Source organism: Balaenoptera musculus, chromosome 3 (assembly GCF_009873245.2).
Source record: "Balaenoptera musculus isolate JJ_BM4_2016_0621 chromosome 3, mBalMus1.pri.v3, whole genome shotgun sequence".
Lineage (NCBI taxonomy): Eukaryota > Metazoa > Chordata > Mammalia > Artiodactyla > Balaenopteridae > Balaenoptera > Balaenoptera musculus.
In genome coordinates, this window is record NC_045787.1 from 80,715,078 (window position 1) to 80,732,821 (window position 17,744).

The 17,744-nt window shown below is 35.0% G+C and overlaps 1 protein-coding gene across 1 annotated transcript in view; it reads right to left on the reverse strand.

Annotated features, from left to right (window-relative positions):
- The window catches only part of ST8SIA4 (ST8 alpha-N-acetyl-neuraminide alpha-2,8-sialyltransferase 4), a 105,629-nt gene that overhangs the window by 59,861 nt on the left and 28,024 nt on the right, over positions 1-17,744 (reverse strand). The window contains exon 4 of the mRNA XM_036848398.1: positions 7,288-7,581. Coding sequence (XP_036704293.1) covers positions 7,288-7,581 — 294 coding nt within the window. The remainder of the gene's footprint in view (positions 1-7,287; positions 7,582-17,744) is intronic.

Here is a 17,744-nt window from a genome sequence, read left to right on the forward strand (position 1 = left end):
TCCAGAAAAAGAATTCAGAATAATGATAGTGAAGATGATCCAGGACCTCGGAATAAGAATGGAGGCAAAGATCGAGAAGATGCAAGAAATGTTTAACAAAGACCTAGAAGAATTAAAGAACAAACAAACAGAGATGAACAATACAATAACTGAAATGAAAACTACACTAGAAGGAAACAACAGCAGAATAACTGAGGCAGAAGAACGGATAAGTGACCTGAAACACAGAATGGTGGAATTCACTGCTGAGGAACAGAAAAAAGAAAAAAGAATGAAAAGAAATGAAGACACCTTAAAAGACCTCTGGGACAACAATAAACGCAACAACTTTTGCATTATAGGGGTCCCAGAAGGAGAAGAGAAAGAGAAAGGACCTGAGAAAATATTTGAATAGATTATGGTCGAAAACTTCACTAATATGGGAAAGGAAATAGCCACCCAAATCCAGGAAGTGCAGAGACTACCATACAGGATAAATCCGAGGAGAAACACGCCAAGACACATAGTAATCAAACTGGCAAAAATTAAAGACAAAGAAAAATTATTGAAAGAAGCAAGGGAAAAATGACAAATAACATACAAGGGAACTCTCATAAGGTTAACAGCTGATTTCTCAGCAGAAACTCTACAAGCCAGAAGGGAGTGGCATGATATACTTAAAGTGATGAAAGGGAAGAACCTACCACAAAGATTATTCTAGCCAGCAAGGATCTCATTCAGGTTCATTGGAGAAATTAAAAGCCAGCTCTACAACAAATGCTAAAGGAACTTCTCTAAGTGGGAAACACAAGGGAAGAAAAGGACCTACAAAAACAAACCCAAAACAATTAAGAAAATGGTCATAGGAACATACATATCGATAATTACCTTAAACGTGAATGGATTAAATGCTCCAACCATAAGACACAGGCTTGCTGAATGGATACAAAAACAAGATCCATATATATGCTGTCTACAAGAGACCCGCTTCAGACCTAGGGACACATACAGAATGAAAGTGAGGGGATAGAAAAAGATATTCCATGCAAATGGAAATGAAAAGAAACCTGGAGTAGCAGTACTCATATCAGATAAAATAGACTTTAAAATAAAGAATGTTACAAAAGACAAGGAAGGACACTATGTAATGATCAAGGGATCAATCCAAGAAGAAGATATAACAATTATAAATATATATGCACCCAACATAGGAGCACCTCAATACATAAGGCAACTGCTAACAGCTATAAAAGAGGAAATTGACAGTAACACAATAATACTGCGGGACGTTAACACCTCACTTACACCAATGGACAGATCATCCAAACAGAAAATTAACAAGGAAACACAAGCTTTAAATGACACAGTAGACCAGATAGATTTAATTGATATTTATAGGACATTCCATCCAAAAACAGCAGATTACACTTTCTTCTCAAGTGCACACGGAACATTCTCCAGGATAGATCACATCTTGGGTCACAAATCAAGCCTCAGTAAATTTAAGAAAATTGAAATCATATCAAGCATCTTTTCTGACCACAACGCTATGAGATTAGAAATCAATTACAGGGAAAAAACCGTAAAAAACACAAACATATGGAGGCTAAACAATACGTTACTAAATAACCAAGAGATCACTGAAAAAATCAAAGAGGAAATCAAAAATACCTAGAGACAAATGACAATGAAAACACGATGATCCAAAACCTATGGGATGCAGCAAAAGCAGTTCTAAGAGGGAAGTTTATAGCTATACAAGCCTACCTCAAGAAACAAGAAAAATCTCAAATAAGCAATCTAACGTTACACCTAAAGGAACTAGAGAAAGAAGAACAAACAAAACCCAAAGTTAGCAGAAGGAAAGAAATCATAAAGATCAGAGCGGAAATAAATGAAATAGAAACAAAGAAAACAATAGCAAAGATCAATAAAACTAAAAGCTGGTTCTTTGAGAAGATAAACAAAATTGATAAACCATTAGCCAGACTCATCAAGAAAAAGAGGGAGAGGACTCAAATCAACAAAATTAGAAATGAAAAAGGAGAAGTTACAACAGACACTGCAGAAGTAGAAAGCATCCTGAGAGAATACTACTACAAGCAACTCTATGCCAATAAAATGGACAACCTGGAAGAAATGGACAAATTCTTAGAAAGGTATAACCTTCCAAGACTGAACCAGGAAGAAATAGAAAATATGAACAGACCAATCACAAGTAATGAAATTGAAACTGTGATTTAAAATTTTCAAACAAACAAAAGTCCAGGACCAGATGGCTTCACAGTTGAATTCTATGAAACATCTGGAGAAGAGCTAACACCCATCCTTCTCAAACTCTTCCAAAAAATTGCAGAGGAAGGAAAACTCCCAAACTCATTCTATGATGCCACCATCATCCTGATACCAAAACCAGACAAGGATACTACAAAAAAAGAAAATTACAGACCAATATCAATGATGAATATAGATGCAAAAATCCTCAACAAAATACTAGCAAACAGAATCCAACAACACATTAAAAGGATCATACACCATGATCAAGTGGAATTTATCCCAGGGATGCAAGGATTCTTCAATATATGCAAATCAGTCAATGTGATGCATCATATTAACAAATTGAAGAAGAAAAACCATATGATCATCTCAGTAGGTGCAGAAAAAGCTTTTGACAAAATTCAACACCCATTTATGATGAAAACTCTCCAGAAAGTGGGCATAGAGGGAACCTACTTCAACATGATAAAGGCCATATATGACAAACCCACAGCAAACATCATTCTCAACGGTGAAAAACTGAAAGCATTTCCTCCAAGATCAGGAAGAAGACAAGAATGTCCACTCTCACCACTATTATTCAACATAGTTTTGGAAGTCCTGGCCATGGCAATGAGAGAAGAAAAAGAAATAAAAGGAATACAAATTGGAGAAGAAGAAGTAAAACTGTCACTATTTGCAGATGACATGATACTATACATAGAGAATCCTAAAGATGCTACCAGAAAACTACTAGAGCTAATCAATGAATTTGGTAAAGTTACAGGATACAAAATTAATGCACAGAAATCTCTTGCATTCCTATACACTAATGATGAAAAATCTGAAAGAGAAATGAAGGAAACACTCCCATTTACCGTTGCAACAAAACGAATAAAATACCTAGGAATAAACCTACCTAGGGAGACAAAAGACCTGTATGCAGAAAACTATAAGACACTGATGAAAGAAATTAAAGATGATACCAACAGATGGAGAGATATACCATGTTCTTGGATTGGAAAAATCAATATTGTGGAAATGACTATGCTACCGAAAGCAATCGACACATTCAATGCAATCCCTATCAAATTACCAATGGCATTTTTTACAGAACTAGAACAAAAAGTTTTAAAATTTGTATGGAGACACAAAAGACCCTCAATAACCAAAGCAGTCTTGAGGGAAAAAAACGGAGCTGGAGGAATCAGCCTCCCTGACTTCAGACTATACTACAAAGCTACAGTAATCAAGACAATATTGTACTGGCACAAAAACAGAAACATAGATCAATGGAACAAGATAGAAATCCCAGAGAAAAACCCATGCACCTATGGTCAACTAATCTATGACAAAGGAGGCAAGGATATACAATGGAGAAAAGACAGTCTCTTCAATAAGTGGTGCTGGGAAAACTGGACAGCTACATGTAAAAGAATGAAATTAGAACACTCCCTAACACCATACACAAAAATAAACTCAAAATGGATTTCAGACCTAAATGTATGACCGGACACTATAAAACTCTTTGAGGAAAACATAGGAAGAACACTCTTTGACATAAATCACAGCAAGATCTTTTTTGATCCACCTCTTATAGTAATGGAAATAAAACCAAAAATAAACAAATGGGACCTAATGAAACTTAAAAGCTTTTGTACAGCAAAGGAAACCATAAACAAGATGAAAAGACAACCCTCAGAATGGGAGAAAATATTTGCAAATGAATCAATGGACAAAGGATTACTCTCCAAAATATATAAACAGCTCATGCTGCTCAATATTAAAAAAACAAACATCCCAATCCAAAAATGGGCAGAAGACCTAAATAGACATTTCTCCAAAGAAGACATACAGATGGCCAAGAAGCACATGAAAAGCTGCTCAACATCACTAATTATTAGAGAAATGCAAATCAAAACTACAGTGAGGTATCACCTCACACCAGTTAGAATGGGCATCATCAGAAAATCTACAAACAACAAATGCTGGAGAGGGTGTGGAGAAAAGGGAACTCTCTTGAACTGTTGGTGAGAATGTAAATTGATACAGCCACTATGGAGAACAGTATGGAGGTTCCTTAAAGAACTAAAATTAGAATTACCATATGACACAGCAATCCCACTACTGGGCATATACCCAGAGAAAACCATAATTCAAAAAGACACATGCACCCCAATGTTCATTGCAGGACTATTTACAATAGCCAGGTCATGGAAGCAACCTAAATGCCCATCGACAGATGAATGGATAAAGAAGATATGGTACATATATACAATGGAATATTACTCAGCCATAAAAAGGAACAAAACTGGGTCATTTGTAGAGACGTGGATGGATCTAGAGAGTGTCACACAAAGTGAAGTAAGTCAGAAAGAGAAAAACAAATATCGTATATTAACGCATATATATGGAACCTAGAAAAATGGTACAGATGAACCGGTATGCAGGACAGAAATTAAGACACAGATGTAGAGAACAAACGTATGGACACCAAGGGGGGAAAGCGGCAGGCGTGGTGGTGGTGGTGGTGTGATGAATTGGGAGATTGGGATTGACATGTATACACTGATGTGTATAAAATGGATGATTAATAAGAAAAAGAAAAAAGAAAAAAGAAACATTAAAAAAAAAAACACTTCACTATGCCAGATATGTTATTTTTTAGGTTCACCATAATAATAATCCAATTTGTTAGACAATAAATATCTCAAAAAGTATATAATTTTTTTAAAAAAAGAAAGAAATTCAAATGTTTCACCATACACATACACATACACAAATCCCCCCCCCCCCAAAAATGATGGTAATACAAGAACAGGAGTGGCTATGCTAATGTCAAACAAAACAAAATTTAAATTAAAAATAAATCACAAGAAACAATGTACATTATGCTAAGTGAAATAAGCCAGTCATAAAAAAGACAAATACCGTATGATTCCACTTATATAAGGTACTTAGAGTAGTCAAAATCATAAAGACAGATAGTAGAATCGTGATTTCCAACGACTAGGGGGAGAAGGGAATGGGAAGTAATTGTCTAACAGGTAGTATAGAGTTTCGGTTTTGCAAAAGGAAAAGAGTTCTGGATATCGATGTTAGTGATAGTTGAACAACAATATGAATGTACTTAAAAGCACTAAATTGTACACTTAAAAATGGTTGAGATGGTAAATTATATGTTATGTGTAAACTTTACCACAATTTTTAAAAGAAGAAAAAATATAGACAAATTAGATTTTTTAAAAATTAAACTCTTGTTCATCAAAAGACAGCATTACGAGAGTGAAAAGGCACACCAGACTGGGAAAAATATCTGCAGTACATGTAATCAATAAAAACTTTAAAAAATTAAAAAGATGTGTTCTTAGAACAACACGTTATGAAGCTGCTCTCTATCAAGAACGCACCTTTTTTTTTTCAGCCGCAAATTGTAATTTCAGGACTCTGTTGCTTAAAAAAATTGCTTATCTTCCAAATGCATTATTTTATGTTACTTTGTTGAAAATTCATGCCAAATGTCAAGAGAATGAATGTTGAATAACCAGGATCTAATTATAAGAATGCAATTTAGTTGCGTGCAGAATAACAATTCAAAAAACTGTCTCAAGGTTTAAACAAGGAAATGGTAAATCCTTGAAGGAAAATATCTCAGTAACAAAACAAAACAAAATGAAAACACCTTAGTCCAGTCCCAGTGACAGTATATAAAGCAAACTATTTTTAACTCTGGGTTTTGAAAGCTTTTTCTTTTAGGACTTCTAGCCATTGTATTTACTTGGTCCCCTGAACTTGCCTATCCTTTTTATGTCCACTGATTTTGCCCTATGTCTTTATCATCTTATGAGTAAATTAATCAAAAGCCTAAATGGCCTTCATATCTCTAGCACCTCTGCTTGTCAACAGAGTCTGTAGTTACAAGATTTACTCTCCTAAATTCACATATCTAATTGTGCTTCATGATTATCTTCCCAACCAGATCACAAGTTATTTTTCCAACTTTGTATTCCAATGCACCACAATGGACTCCATTATTCCACAAGTCTACAGTGTAAATAATTATTTTCTTGCCTCAGTTTGCTCTAATGATGCAATACATTTCCTTCTGGTTTCTTCTCTCTCTCCCTCTCTTTTTCCCCCTGAGAATCGCTTTAAAGTTCTTTAAAATCATTTTCTGCTTTAAAAGTTTAGTTCAAATGTTAGATTTTTTAGGACTTCTTTGCTAACCTGAGGAACAAATTCTACACTTCGGACAATATACCCCCTTACCATTTGTTTATACCTTACCTAGCTATACATGCCTCTGTTTCTACCATAAAGCCTATGCATTCCTTTAAAGCAGTGATCAGCTCTTCCATTGCGAATCTACAGCATTTGACATTAAGGAGATATCTAATAAATATACAGTATTGCTTATCTTTTTGTTACATATCTCACACACTTATACGTATGCATGACTGAATTTAGCCTTTTGGCCATTTACAACTTTTAAACAAGAGTCTACTTCTTAGGTCTTTCTTTTGAGCTTGTATTAATAAAAGGGAAATGTTGACTTAATTCATAAAAATGTCATCTATGACTTCTGGGGGGAAGCATTAAGGCATATTATCTCAGCCAGCCTTCTCTACCACTAGTTGGCCTCTTAACTACAGATGGGACTTAATTGCTCCTTAAATACATCTAACGTTTAAGCTTCCACAATATTGCCCACTAGCCATTTAACACTTCTGTTGGTAGTTTTTACCCCAAATTCATGAATTATACTATGAATTCTTATTACTCTTTAACACAGCAAAATATAAAAATCAGTAGTTTCTTCATGAGCAGATATAAATAAGTGCCAAGTTCAAATATTTGCTTTTTCAAGAAAGGGAATGAGCTAAAATAATACAGCACGTGAACGAAATTCAAGTTGGTAAACAGAGCAGCCATTATAAAACAATGGAAACATATATCCATTGGGAAGTTACTAAGGCTCCTTCCTGTCTAGGGAAAATGTGTAGTTATGTGTACCATGTGCCAAGGACAGACTGGTCCTTTCCAGACACTTACCCTCTGACAGCATGAATAAGTCTCAGTGACGGATAGGCAGTTCGCACTTTCAGTTTATTCTTAAGGATTAACGCATTAACCCACTCCACGTGCTTCTCTCCTCCTTTGACCATGAAAGCAGGGATCCAAAGGACACTGTCATTCAGCATGGAAAGTCTATGCACAAATTTTTCTCTGTCACTCTCATTCCGAAAGCCTCCAAATGCTCTTTGTACAACTGATGGATTCATGGTAATAAAATCTGATTTAGTTCCCACATCTGCAGCAAACTCCACCACAGGGGCTAGATTACACCTGAAGAGGAAAAAATTAATGGACAAATGAAAAGGAAATATGAAACAGTCACTCCTAAAATGGTGTGCATGAAAAGAAGAATGGGGAGTGAGCATTTTTTTTTTTTCCACCAGGTGGAAATAAAAAAAGATAATCTGCCTGGTAAAATTACATTTTCAGTAAGTCACCACACGTTCAGGAATGCTGTCTTCAATAAAGATGTGCACTCCTAGTAATGGGGCTCAAATTGTCATTTATATTAATTCACTCTGCTGTTGAAGAGTACTCATTGCTGTTATCTTCATAAAACCACATGATATGAATTCCTAATAGGTGAATTTATGATGGTAAATTCACAAGAGCTCTGCCATGTAGTAGGCAGTCTAAACCACATGCTGTTCCATAAGTAAGTAAAACACACTTGACCTGATACTCCAATCTGCACCACTTGTCAAGCTTAAGTCATTTCGACAAGCTTATGAACATAAGTAAGTGGAGATGGCTTTTCTGTACCCTGAGGTTAAGGGAAAAATATAACTCCTTATGACGTTTTCCACATACATATTTGTAATTGCCTTCTATAGGCCTAAATGTGAAGGAAAAGGGAGAAAAATGGAGTTATCACATTTAATATGCCTTTTTGAGATGTTAACTAACGCAGAAAAGCCTCTACTATAGGATCAAATATCTTTCTGTTCCTCAAAATGCCTGTTTTCCCTACTAAGAGGCCATGTGCCCTTTGTGGAGGAGGGACAGAATTTGTTGCCCTGTTCTCACTACCAAAGCTCCAGGGCCTCAGAAAGTACCTGGGTCAGATTTTATTCTCATAACCTGATTTCATTCTTGTATTACAAGGAAGCTTTGGAAAGCACCTTGAATTTTGCCTTTAACCAATTTTTGATGCTTCTTTGATTCTGTCACATAGACCTGTGGATTTGATGTAACTTAAAAAATAGCTTTTTAATTTTACAATATTTTAACTTGCAAAAAGGGCCCATTTTAATTAGTTGATAAGTGAAAAATTAGATTTTTAACAAACAAGAGTTTACTAATTTGGAAAAAAATCAGTTGAATCTATACATTCATGAAAACACTCACACACACACAGATTTTTTTCTTTTCTTTTTCGTTGTTTATATCAGCCTTTCAAGGGAAGGGAAGAGAAACTAATTTCCTCATTCTGCATTTTTGCAGGTTTGACTGCATTATGAAAGTTTCTCACATTTCTCTTCCTTGTGCATTTTGCCACACTAATTAAATTCTCAAACAAGTTAAATTTAATTAGAAAGTAAAGTGTGTGCTCTGCTATTAAAATTACTGGTTTATATATCCTTCCTTATCTCTCTTAATTAATATATCTTATTACTTCCTAGATCTCTGACAACATTTATATAACGCAACAAGTATCTTTCATCTCACACAATTAAGCAAAGTCTATGTTATCTAGGATAACCTACTGAGAGAAAACAAATAAAAGTTAACACATATTATTTAGAAATAATCTTTTCAAGTTATATAACTTTAATTATACCCACTATATTATATGATAGAGTATTGTCTCTATCCATGATCCATGCACTACTGGAGATTAGTTATTATTCACTCCCCTCACAGTAAGAATATTAGGAATGGGACTGCCCTGGGAAAGAACAGCTACATGTGAACAGAAGCAAACTGAACATTTTACAGTGGAACTCATGGAAGACTGAGGACATGATAATTTTTAAAGTCCTAAACTGTGCTCCACACCAACTTTAAAAATAGTCTAAAATTCTAAGCAAGCTGATTAGAAGATGAATTTGGATACTGTGAGGAAATGCTTTCTGAACAACATTGGTACAAACACTTCTCCTTCCTCAGGTAAAAAATAAACAACACTTGTTAACATGACAGTTAACATGTTCCTGTCATGGGAGATGACTTCAGACAGATCTTCTTGCTGTAATAATTCCTCAGCGATTCTTTTCAGAGGATTTCTACCATAGGAAAAAATATCTATACTTCATTTTCTCTATAATTGTAAAAATAATCAGAGCCAACCCTGTTAAAGAAAGCCAAAATAGCATCCCACTGAATTATCTTTTCAGGAAAAAAAAATCACTTCATTACTTCATGCTTTTCATTACTTTTTCTTATGACATATTTAAAAGCCCCTCCACACCCATGTTTGCTAACACCCACTCTTTTAGGACTGATTCAGCATGTTTCTGAAACAGGATTGTCTGGCCATGTGCCATTTAAGAGCTAATAAGATAGTCATCAATAAAATTGGGTGCTGAAAGACGGACTTTCCACCTTGGAAGCAAAAGGAAACAAACAGAATAACAATATTTCTGGAGAATAGGGTTGGATCTAGGAGAGGAACCAATATATTTGGTGTAGTCAAAGAATGCTAAATGGCTGTGATGTAAACTGAAAGAGCACCAGGAGATCAAAGAGTAATCAATCCACCTGAGCTTTACCGTAAAGTTTTTATGACCTAAGCACAGCCCAACCAGACTTTGTGAGGGATGGAAACAGAGGTACTGGAAATAGCATGACAGAAGGACACACTGTAAAATATGAACTATGCTGGCTCCACAGACTTCTTGTTCATTTTCCTTGGAGTGACTATGTCTAATTTTTCACTGGAAGGAAAGATTAACATCATGTCCACATGTGGCCAGCAAATTAACTTCTCTGTGGTTGAGTTAGATATCTAGTCATATAATTAGCTGAATGTCACATAATCAGGGCAAGCATTAAGGAAGCCAAAATAACCAACCAGCTGTGTTACACTCCAGCAATTCAGTAGACTTGTTGTGAACTTCACAGCGTTACTAGTAGCAATACTGCTGATTGAGCAAGATTATAAATAGATTTGCAATCACACATTCTTCACTCTCCTCTTTAAAAAATCTTCTCAGGGATTACAATCATCAAAAGTATCCAGAATGTGTAGCAAGCATTTATGAAGCATTATTTCACATGTTATTCTTAATCTCATAAAAGTGAAGTGCCCAATTTTTAAATGATGGATATCTGTGAGTCAAAACTACCGAGTGCACGAGAATATTTACTACACTCAAGTTCTGTTTCTTTAGCCAAATTAAATTTTTGTACTGACCAACTATTTTGACATATCAAAAACATGAACACATATACACAGAATTAGGTCTGTTGGCCAAACTCCCTGTTTACTCTAAGCTGCCCGATTTTCAATTTGTTTGTTTTTATTTTCCATCACTGATTAAAAATCCTTGGGAAGGCAGCTAGCTCCACTTGTACTCTAGACCAGTGGTTCCCAACCTTTTTGGCACCAGGGATTGGTTTCGTAGAAGATAATTTTTCCACAGATGGGGTGGGGGGGAGGATGGTTCAGGCGGTAATGAGAGTGATGGGGAGCGATAGGGAGAGATAGGGAGCTGCAGGTGAAGCTTTGCTTGCTCGACTGCCACTCACCTCCTGCTGTGTGGCCTGGTTCCTAACAGGCCGCGGACCAGTAGCGGTCTATGGCCCAGGGGTTGCGGACCCCTGCTCTAGACCTCTGAAATTTCTTCTGTGATCTCAAACTAGATGTGCCTCTCAGCATTCCTTTTATGCAGAACTGAAGGCACTTTCATCTATTTCACAGCCATATAAAATGTTTTTAATAAATTTTAATTCACTTAATTATTTAAGGAAAGATGTGTTTATTTCATGTATGTGTGTTTATTTCATGTGCTCAAGACCACTCAGTTCTCTAGCAAGACATATCTCTTAGATTTGTTAGTATTCTCTGCATGTCCCTTAAGTCATGGCTCGACAGTGTAAGCAACTAGGAGGTCCCTCTTTCAATAGCTCAACAGATATGCTTTGAGAGTTCATTGCGCAAATACTTCACAGTACTCAGAACTCTTTTTCCAGCTATCTTACTATTTGTGCTAGTTTACAATGATAGATCCTGGCCAAAATATGATCTTGACAATTATTATTAGTAATAGCAATAAGATAATACTCATTCAATTAGCCACATGCTTATGTATCCCACAGTGTGTGTTAAACATTTGTGCTACCTACAGAACTAGTCATCTGAGATACTGAGGTACGACAGCATGTACTGTGATATAGGAGATGGTTAATTACTTCTTTACACATACAACATAGATTAAATGAGAAGGGAACAATACTGAGTGCACTACAGCCTTATCTCTATTCTTTCTCACCATTAGTTAATGTTCAAACAAGTTCCCATCACACAATTTTCCAAACACATCCTTTTTTTTGTTGGCCAATCTCATTGTGTGTTTCTCTGTACTAACACTGAAATCCCTCAGCCCAAACCATCGTTGCCAATGGAACCACATTTGTCAACTGACTATGAAATGAGAGATAACCTCTTCTCTTTTCTGCCCTCAGAGGAAGCATATGGTTCCTATCTGCTCCCATCCTGTTTTTGAGCTTGAAGAGCCAAGAAAGAGAACAAAGAATCTCTAATACCTGGTTTTGTTTTAGGCTTTGTGGTTACCCTCTCAAAACTTCTAGGGGAAGCTGAAACATGCAACCTATGAGCCTCTTTGACTTTCTTGAGGTGAGGATAGTAGACCTGAAACCAATAATTTTGCAATACTTTGAGGTAAGGAGTAGTATTATCTCCACTTAGAGGTAAGGAACTAGGTCAAGGTGATTAGGAAACATGTCCATGGACGTAGCACATATAAAATAAAAGCATAACTATTTAAAAATGACTCCAGGACAAGAGTTTTAATTGACACTACTTATACATTGATTTCTTTCAGAATCAGCGAAAAATGTCTGTATGTTCATGTTTCACCCCAACCTTCCTGTAAGAGAAAGAATGCCTTACCATTTGGTCTTAAGCATATTATACAAGTCCATTCAGCCATGACATTCCCCAAATCCTGAGCAGTTATTAAACAAAGGGCTTTTAGGTATCTAACACATAAAAGTAATACTTATATTTCAGATCTCTTGAGGGAAAGGATTTTCAAAAAATGCTGGTAAAAGGATTGAATATCTAATTGATGTGACTTTTTGAAATATGAAGCCTAGGGTTAACAGATGACTTATATGTTGTATACCATTATGTAGTAAACAAAGTAAACAAATCCTCAAGTTGATAGAAATAAATACAAAAATGACACATATCATGAAAATAACTAAGTGATTAAACAGAAGAGAGACGTTTTTCACAAACCCAGATTTGTTTACGTATTTGGCAAGGGTGAGAAGAACAGTGTCATATTATTTCTACGGAAATCACAGAATGAAAAAAAAATTAAACTCATTCTAGAAAACGAAGATCCAAATACCAGAGAAATATGTTAGACTATGTCATTCCCACACTTCAGTCAAAATCAAAATAGAGTTATTGGGCAAATTTGCTACAACTGCACAGATATTATTCAATAACTTAGTTTTTGGGGGGGGAGAGGGAAAGGTATGCCAAGGAATGGATATATTGTGCTTAAATCAAATAAACTTGCATGCATGTGATTGTTTTCTTTTTCACAAAAGTGAATATATATAGTAGCAAGACTAATATTTATTTGAATTATTATAAATGTCAAGTTTCTGGAAAATGCAAATAAAGGAATATTAAGGAAACCCTCTAAATCCTTCCTTTGTAATTAAAAATGAAGGATCATTTCTACTTTTCTGAAGGGGGTATGAAGAGGAAATTCTGGCAGCTGTTGAGAAATTCCCTGTTCATTGTCTCGGGTAAAAATTCATTATTGGGATATTTCAGACAAGGGGGTGGGAAACGAAGCAAGATCTTAGAATGTATTTTCAAGTACTCTTGTCCTAGTCAGGGAACTGGACTACTCCATTGATCAGTGGTTGCTGAGCAGTTACTACTGTTTTACAGAGGGAAGAGAACTGATTCAGCATGGAATTTACGTTCTTAAAAATTATGTTGTACATTAAAAGGAAAGAAACAGCATTCATGAAATATTATGGCTGATACTTTAATTACCCATGCCAGAAAACCCAGGCAGAAGAACTATAACATTTTCTCTTTGCAATTCTTGGTGTTAATAAACTAGGTACAATGCGGTCATCACAGTGGCTGTGGGAAACATACCTGAGTTTTCTAACTTTTAGTGATTACACCAGCAAACCTGTCACAGTAACAGTGCGTTGACATTTAACTTTCTTGTTTAAGAAAACAAAAATATTTTTGATTTGTCGCTCTAAACTATAAATATATTTTTTCTTTTCATTTTTTTGAAAGTATAATCCAAGACTGAAAAATGATTTCTAATTTAGTATATATAATTTACTTGACACTTGGTCCTGGAAAGACAGTTGGTATAATATTCAGAAGAGTTAGCTATTCTGATACCATCAAGCATTCAGAAAAGTATCATATCATGAGTGGATAAAAATGAATGTTTCATTTTCTAATATCACAAGGTAGGCCAAGGCAACTTCACATTCATTACATCATATTTATTCTAAGTGGATCTTTCTCATACTTTGTTTAGTAGAAAATAACATTTTGACTGGTGGAAAGGCCTTGATCTCCATAATTCTTTTATCTTCCATATCTGGTTCATCACAAAGCCCTAAAAATTCATCTCAGAAAATTCCTCCTGAATATATTCTCTCTTCTCTATTTCTATTGATATTTTCTCAGCTTAGGTACCACCATGTTTTTTTGAACTATCATTGGAATAATTTCCTAATTAATTATTTTTCAAACTGTTAGCTGGAACAATTGGTGGATCATGAATTGATCTGCAATTTTTAAAGAATGAAAAAGAACAAAACGGTCTATAATAGAAAATGACAGTGTTCCATGCACATAATTTTATGGAAATTTATTTCAGATTTACGTGTGTGTGTAGTAATAGTAGCTGAGGAAGCAATAGCAAGAGTATATCATGATGTAAGTTGTATTTCTTGCTATGCATTTTTATTTAAACAGTACTGAAAAACATTGCTCTAACCAGTTCTGTAACACAAGGACTCCAGCTTGATCATTCTCTGTTTCAAGGATGGTATCATCTTATTAATATGCACATTTGACCACAACACTATCCTAACCAAAAACCTTCAGTGATATCAGTCCAAGGGCTTTCATAATCTGCCCCTACACTTACTTTCCAGAATTTTCTCTCTATACGTTTGCCTGTCTTAGATCCCAGTGGCATCAGACTACTCCACGTACTTTTCTGTCTGTGTCCCTTTATTTATGATGATACCTCTGCCTGAAATGACTACCTCTCTAAGACACTCTAGCTTCCAACCTCAAAAAGTCCTATTTTTTCTTAAAACTCAAAGGTTAATTAATATCCATTGCAATGTTTCACATGATTTCTTTGGCAGAACTAATTGCTTCTGCTGCACTGTTCTAAAATATTTACTTATATCTTTATTCTACCACGTATGAAACCTGATTACATTTAGTTGCTTGTATAGGGTTGATACCTTTAATGCAATTAGTCAAGCTAACCATAATAATAATGACGGTTACTCTGTGTAGGTGAATTGAGAACCTGTTTACAATGGTATTTGATCTCTCAGTCTTCTAGGAGTGCTGCTGAGTGTTTAAATCAAGTCCTGAAAATTCACAGGCCCCTGGGCCACAGGTTAACATAACTCTGAAAAATGGGCAATTTTGCTGGGCTATTTCCCCATTTAAAGGAGACAGGCTCTCATGGGCTTGTGATGATAAATGCCAAAGAAAACATATCTGCCACCTGGTTTGGGCCCTGAGGCTGTCAGTTTGTGAGCTCTGCACTAAATCTTCTGATTCCCTGTACAAACACTTCAATTTTTATTTTTAACATGTATGTTCTGTTAAACATGTTAAACATGTTTCATTAGAAAGTTGATACAGTGTGTGTTTTGGGAGGTGAATTAAGGAACACAAAAGGTACTAATAAATATGTGTTAAGCTGAAAACTGCATTTTAACTGTAGTTGTTAAAATATTTAACTCTCAGAAGGTGTGCTAACTAAAATACACAAAAATTGAAAAAAGTCATCCTTTTAAGTTGGAATTATTTAAATTACAACAAGAAATACAATCTGTTTCACTAATGTGAATGTATGTACATGTTTAAAAGGTAAGTAGGATTATTGTTAATGATCTCAGTCATCGAAGCTTAAAAAGCATGAAAGGCACATTCACACAATGCTTCAGTAAAATGATGTATGCCAAGAATAAGGGCAAGAATATCCATACAAATACAACATTCCTGGAAAGGGAATTATTTTCCTGTCCCAAACTGAACTGCCTTAAAACTTAGTTTCACTCATTTTTATAATTAGTTCCTTCTGTCTCCCTGGCAGCAATGCTTTGTTCTTAGTTCTCTTATTACTGTCACTGTACTATTTTGTTATTCCTCTCTCCGTGTCTGTCTCCTCCATCAGACTGCAAACTCCAAACAGAACAGACCATGTAATTTATCTTTATATCCTTAATACCCAGTGGAGCCCCTCAGAACTTGTCATCTAGTGGGTGCTTGATAATTGTTTGTTGAATGAAGAAATACTTGTTGAATTAATGTGACTACAAATTAATGGAACCACTGCTTCCATTTTTAAACTTCAAATAAATGTTTTTTATTTTTTAAAATCGTCATATTTAGGAGCCATACATTTATGCCAAAGGATACCAGTACTTAAGAAATAATTATGGGACCCTAATTTTGAACTGCTTTTCTAAACAATTCTTAATCACAATAGAAAAATCCCTCTCAATTCTTTATAGGATCACATGCTTTTGACTCAAGACCATGTTGTTCAGTCTGATCATTTATATAATTCACTAAACATAAGAAGAGCTATCAGTTACTACCTTATGCAAGATACTATACATATCTAAGTTATTCAAACTTTAAAGAACATCCATATAATTAAGTATAAGTAATCATATTCTACAAATGAGGAAAAAAAATTCAGTTTACAAATCCTCAGAGCTGGGATTTAAATCCAACTTTGTATCTAAAACACGATGAGTCCAAAATTTACTGCACGATACCGCAGGTTCAAATGATTTTCACTGTCCAAAATACATATTCATTTTCTCCCTCTCGCCCCGCCCACGCACACATACACTACACTTGACACTAATGACAGAATACTCAGAACTAGACTACAAAACTATAAGTTGCATTTTTATGTGTTTGTTTAAACAAAAAACATATTTCCTGCTTAATATCACTCAGGTAGCGCTAGAGCTGTAACATGACCCCAAATTTCCTAACTCCCATAGATATCACTCTTCTTATCTATACTCCAGAACTTTAACATAATTTTCAAAATTAAAATTGTTTTCATTTCCAATTTAAAAACAGCATTTGTGTTCACATACAAACACTAACAAAAAGAGAAGTTAAAATACTTTTCAAATATAGAACACTTGTAAGTCTCCCTCTAAAATATAATCACTATTAACAGTTGGTACCACACTGACTTCTAATATTTTAAATAAAAGTTTCCAGTAATGGCATAAGTCAAGCTGTGGTTCTAAGAATTTTGATGGATGCCAGTGAAATAGATATGGGAAGTAGGAGATCTTATCTCCCAGAAAAATGTCAAGGTCCTTTCCCCAAAACTATACTAAATGAAGTTGCTATAAAACAATTTCTCTCCCTTTTGATAATGCTTGTATTCACTGGTTCTTCTTTATATATTTTGTACATATGGTGAATTCCCAAGGCTCTGACCTCATCATACTTACAATAATTCGTATGAATCATTAAAACGTAGTCTTGTTCCATAGAAAACAAGCTTATGGTTACCAAAGGGGAAAGGGGGGGGAGGGATAAATTAGGAGTTTGGGATTAACATATACACACTGCTATATATAAAACAGATAACCAACAAGGACCTACTGTATAGCACAGGGAACTATACTCAATATCTTGTAATAACCTAGAGTGGAAGAGAATGTAAAAAAAGAATATATATATATACACACATATATATATATATATACATATATATATATGTATATATATATCTGAATCACTTTGCTGTACACCTGAAACTAACACGACATTGTAAATCAACTATATTTCAACCCAAATTAAAAATAAACAGACAAAAACTTAGTCTTGTTTTTCTTTGGCTAAGAAGTGATACCCTTCCCCTGATTTTAAGTCTTAACATTGGCTTGCATACATCAGGAGGAAAGGCAACACTCCTGGACCAAAGGAAACAAAAAGCCAGATTAGAGGATACAGTATTAAG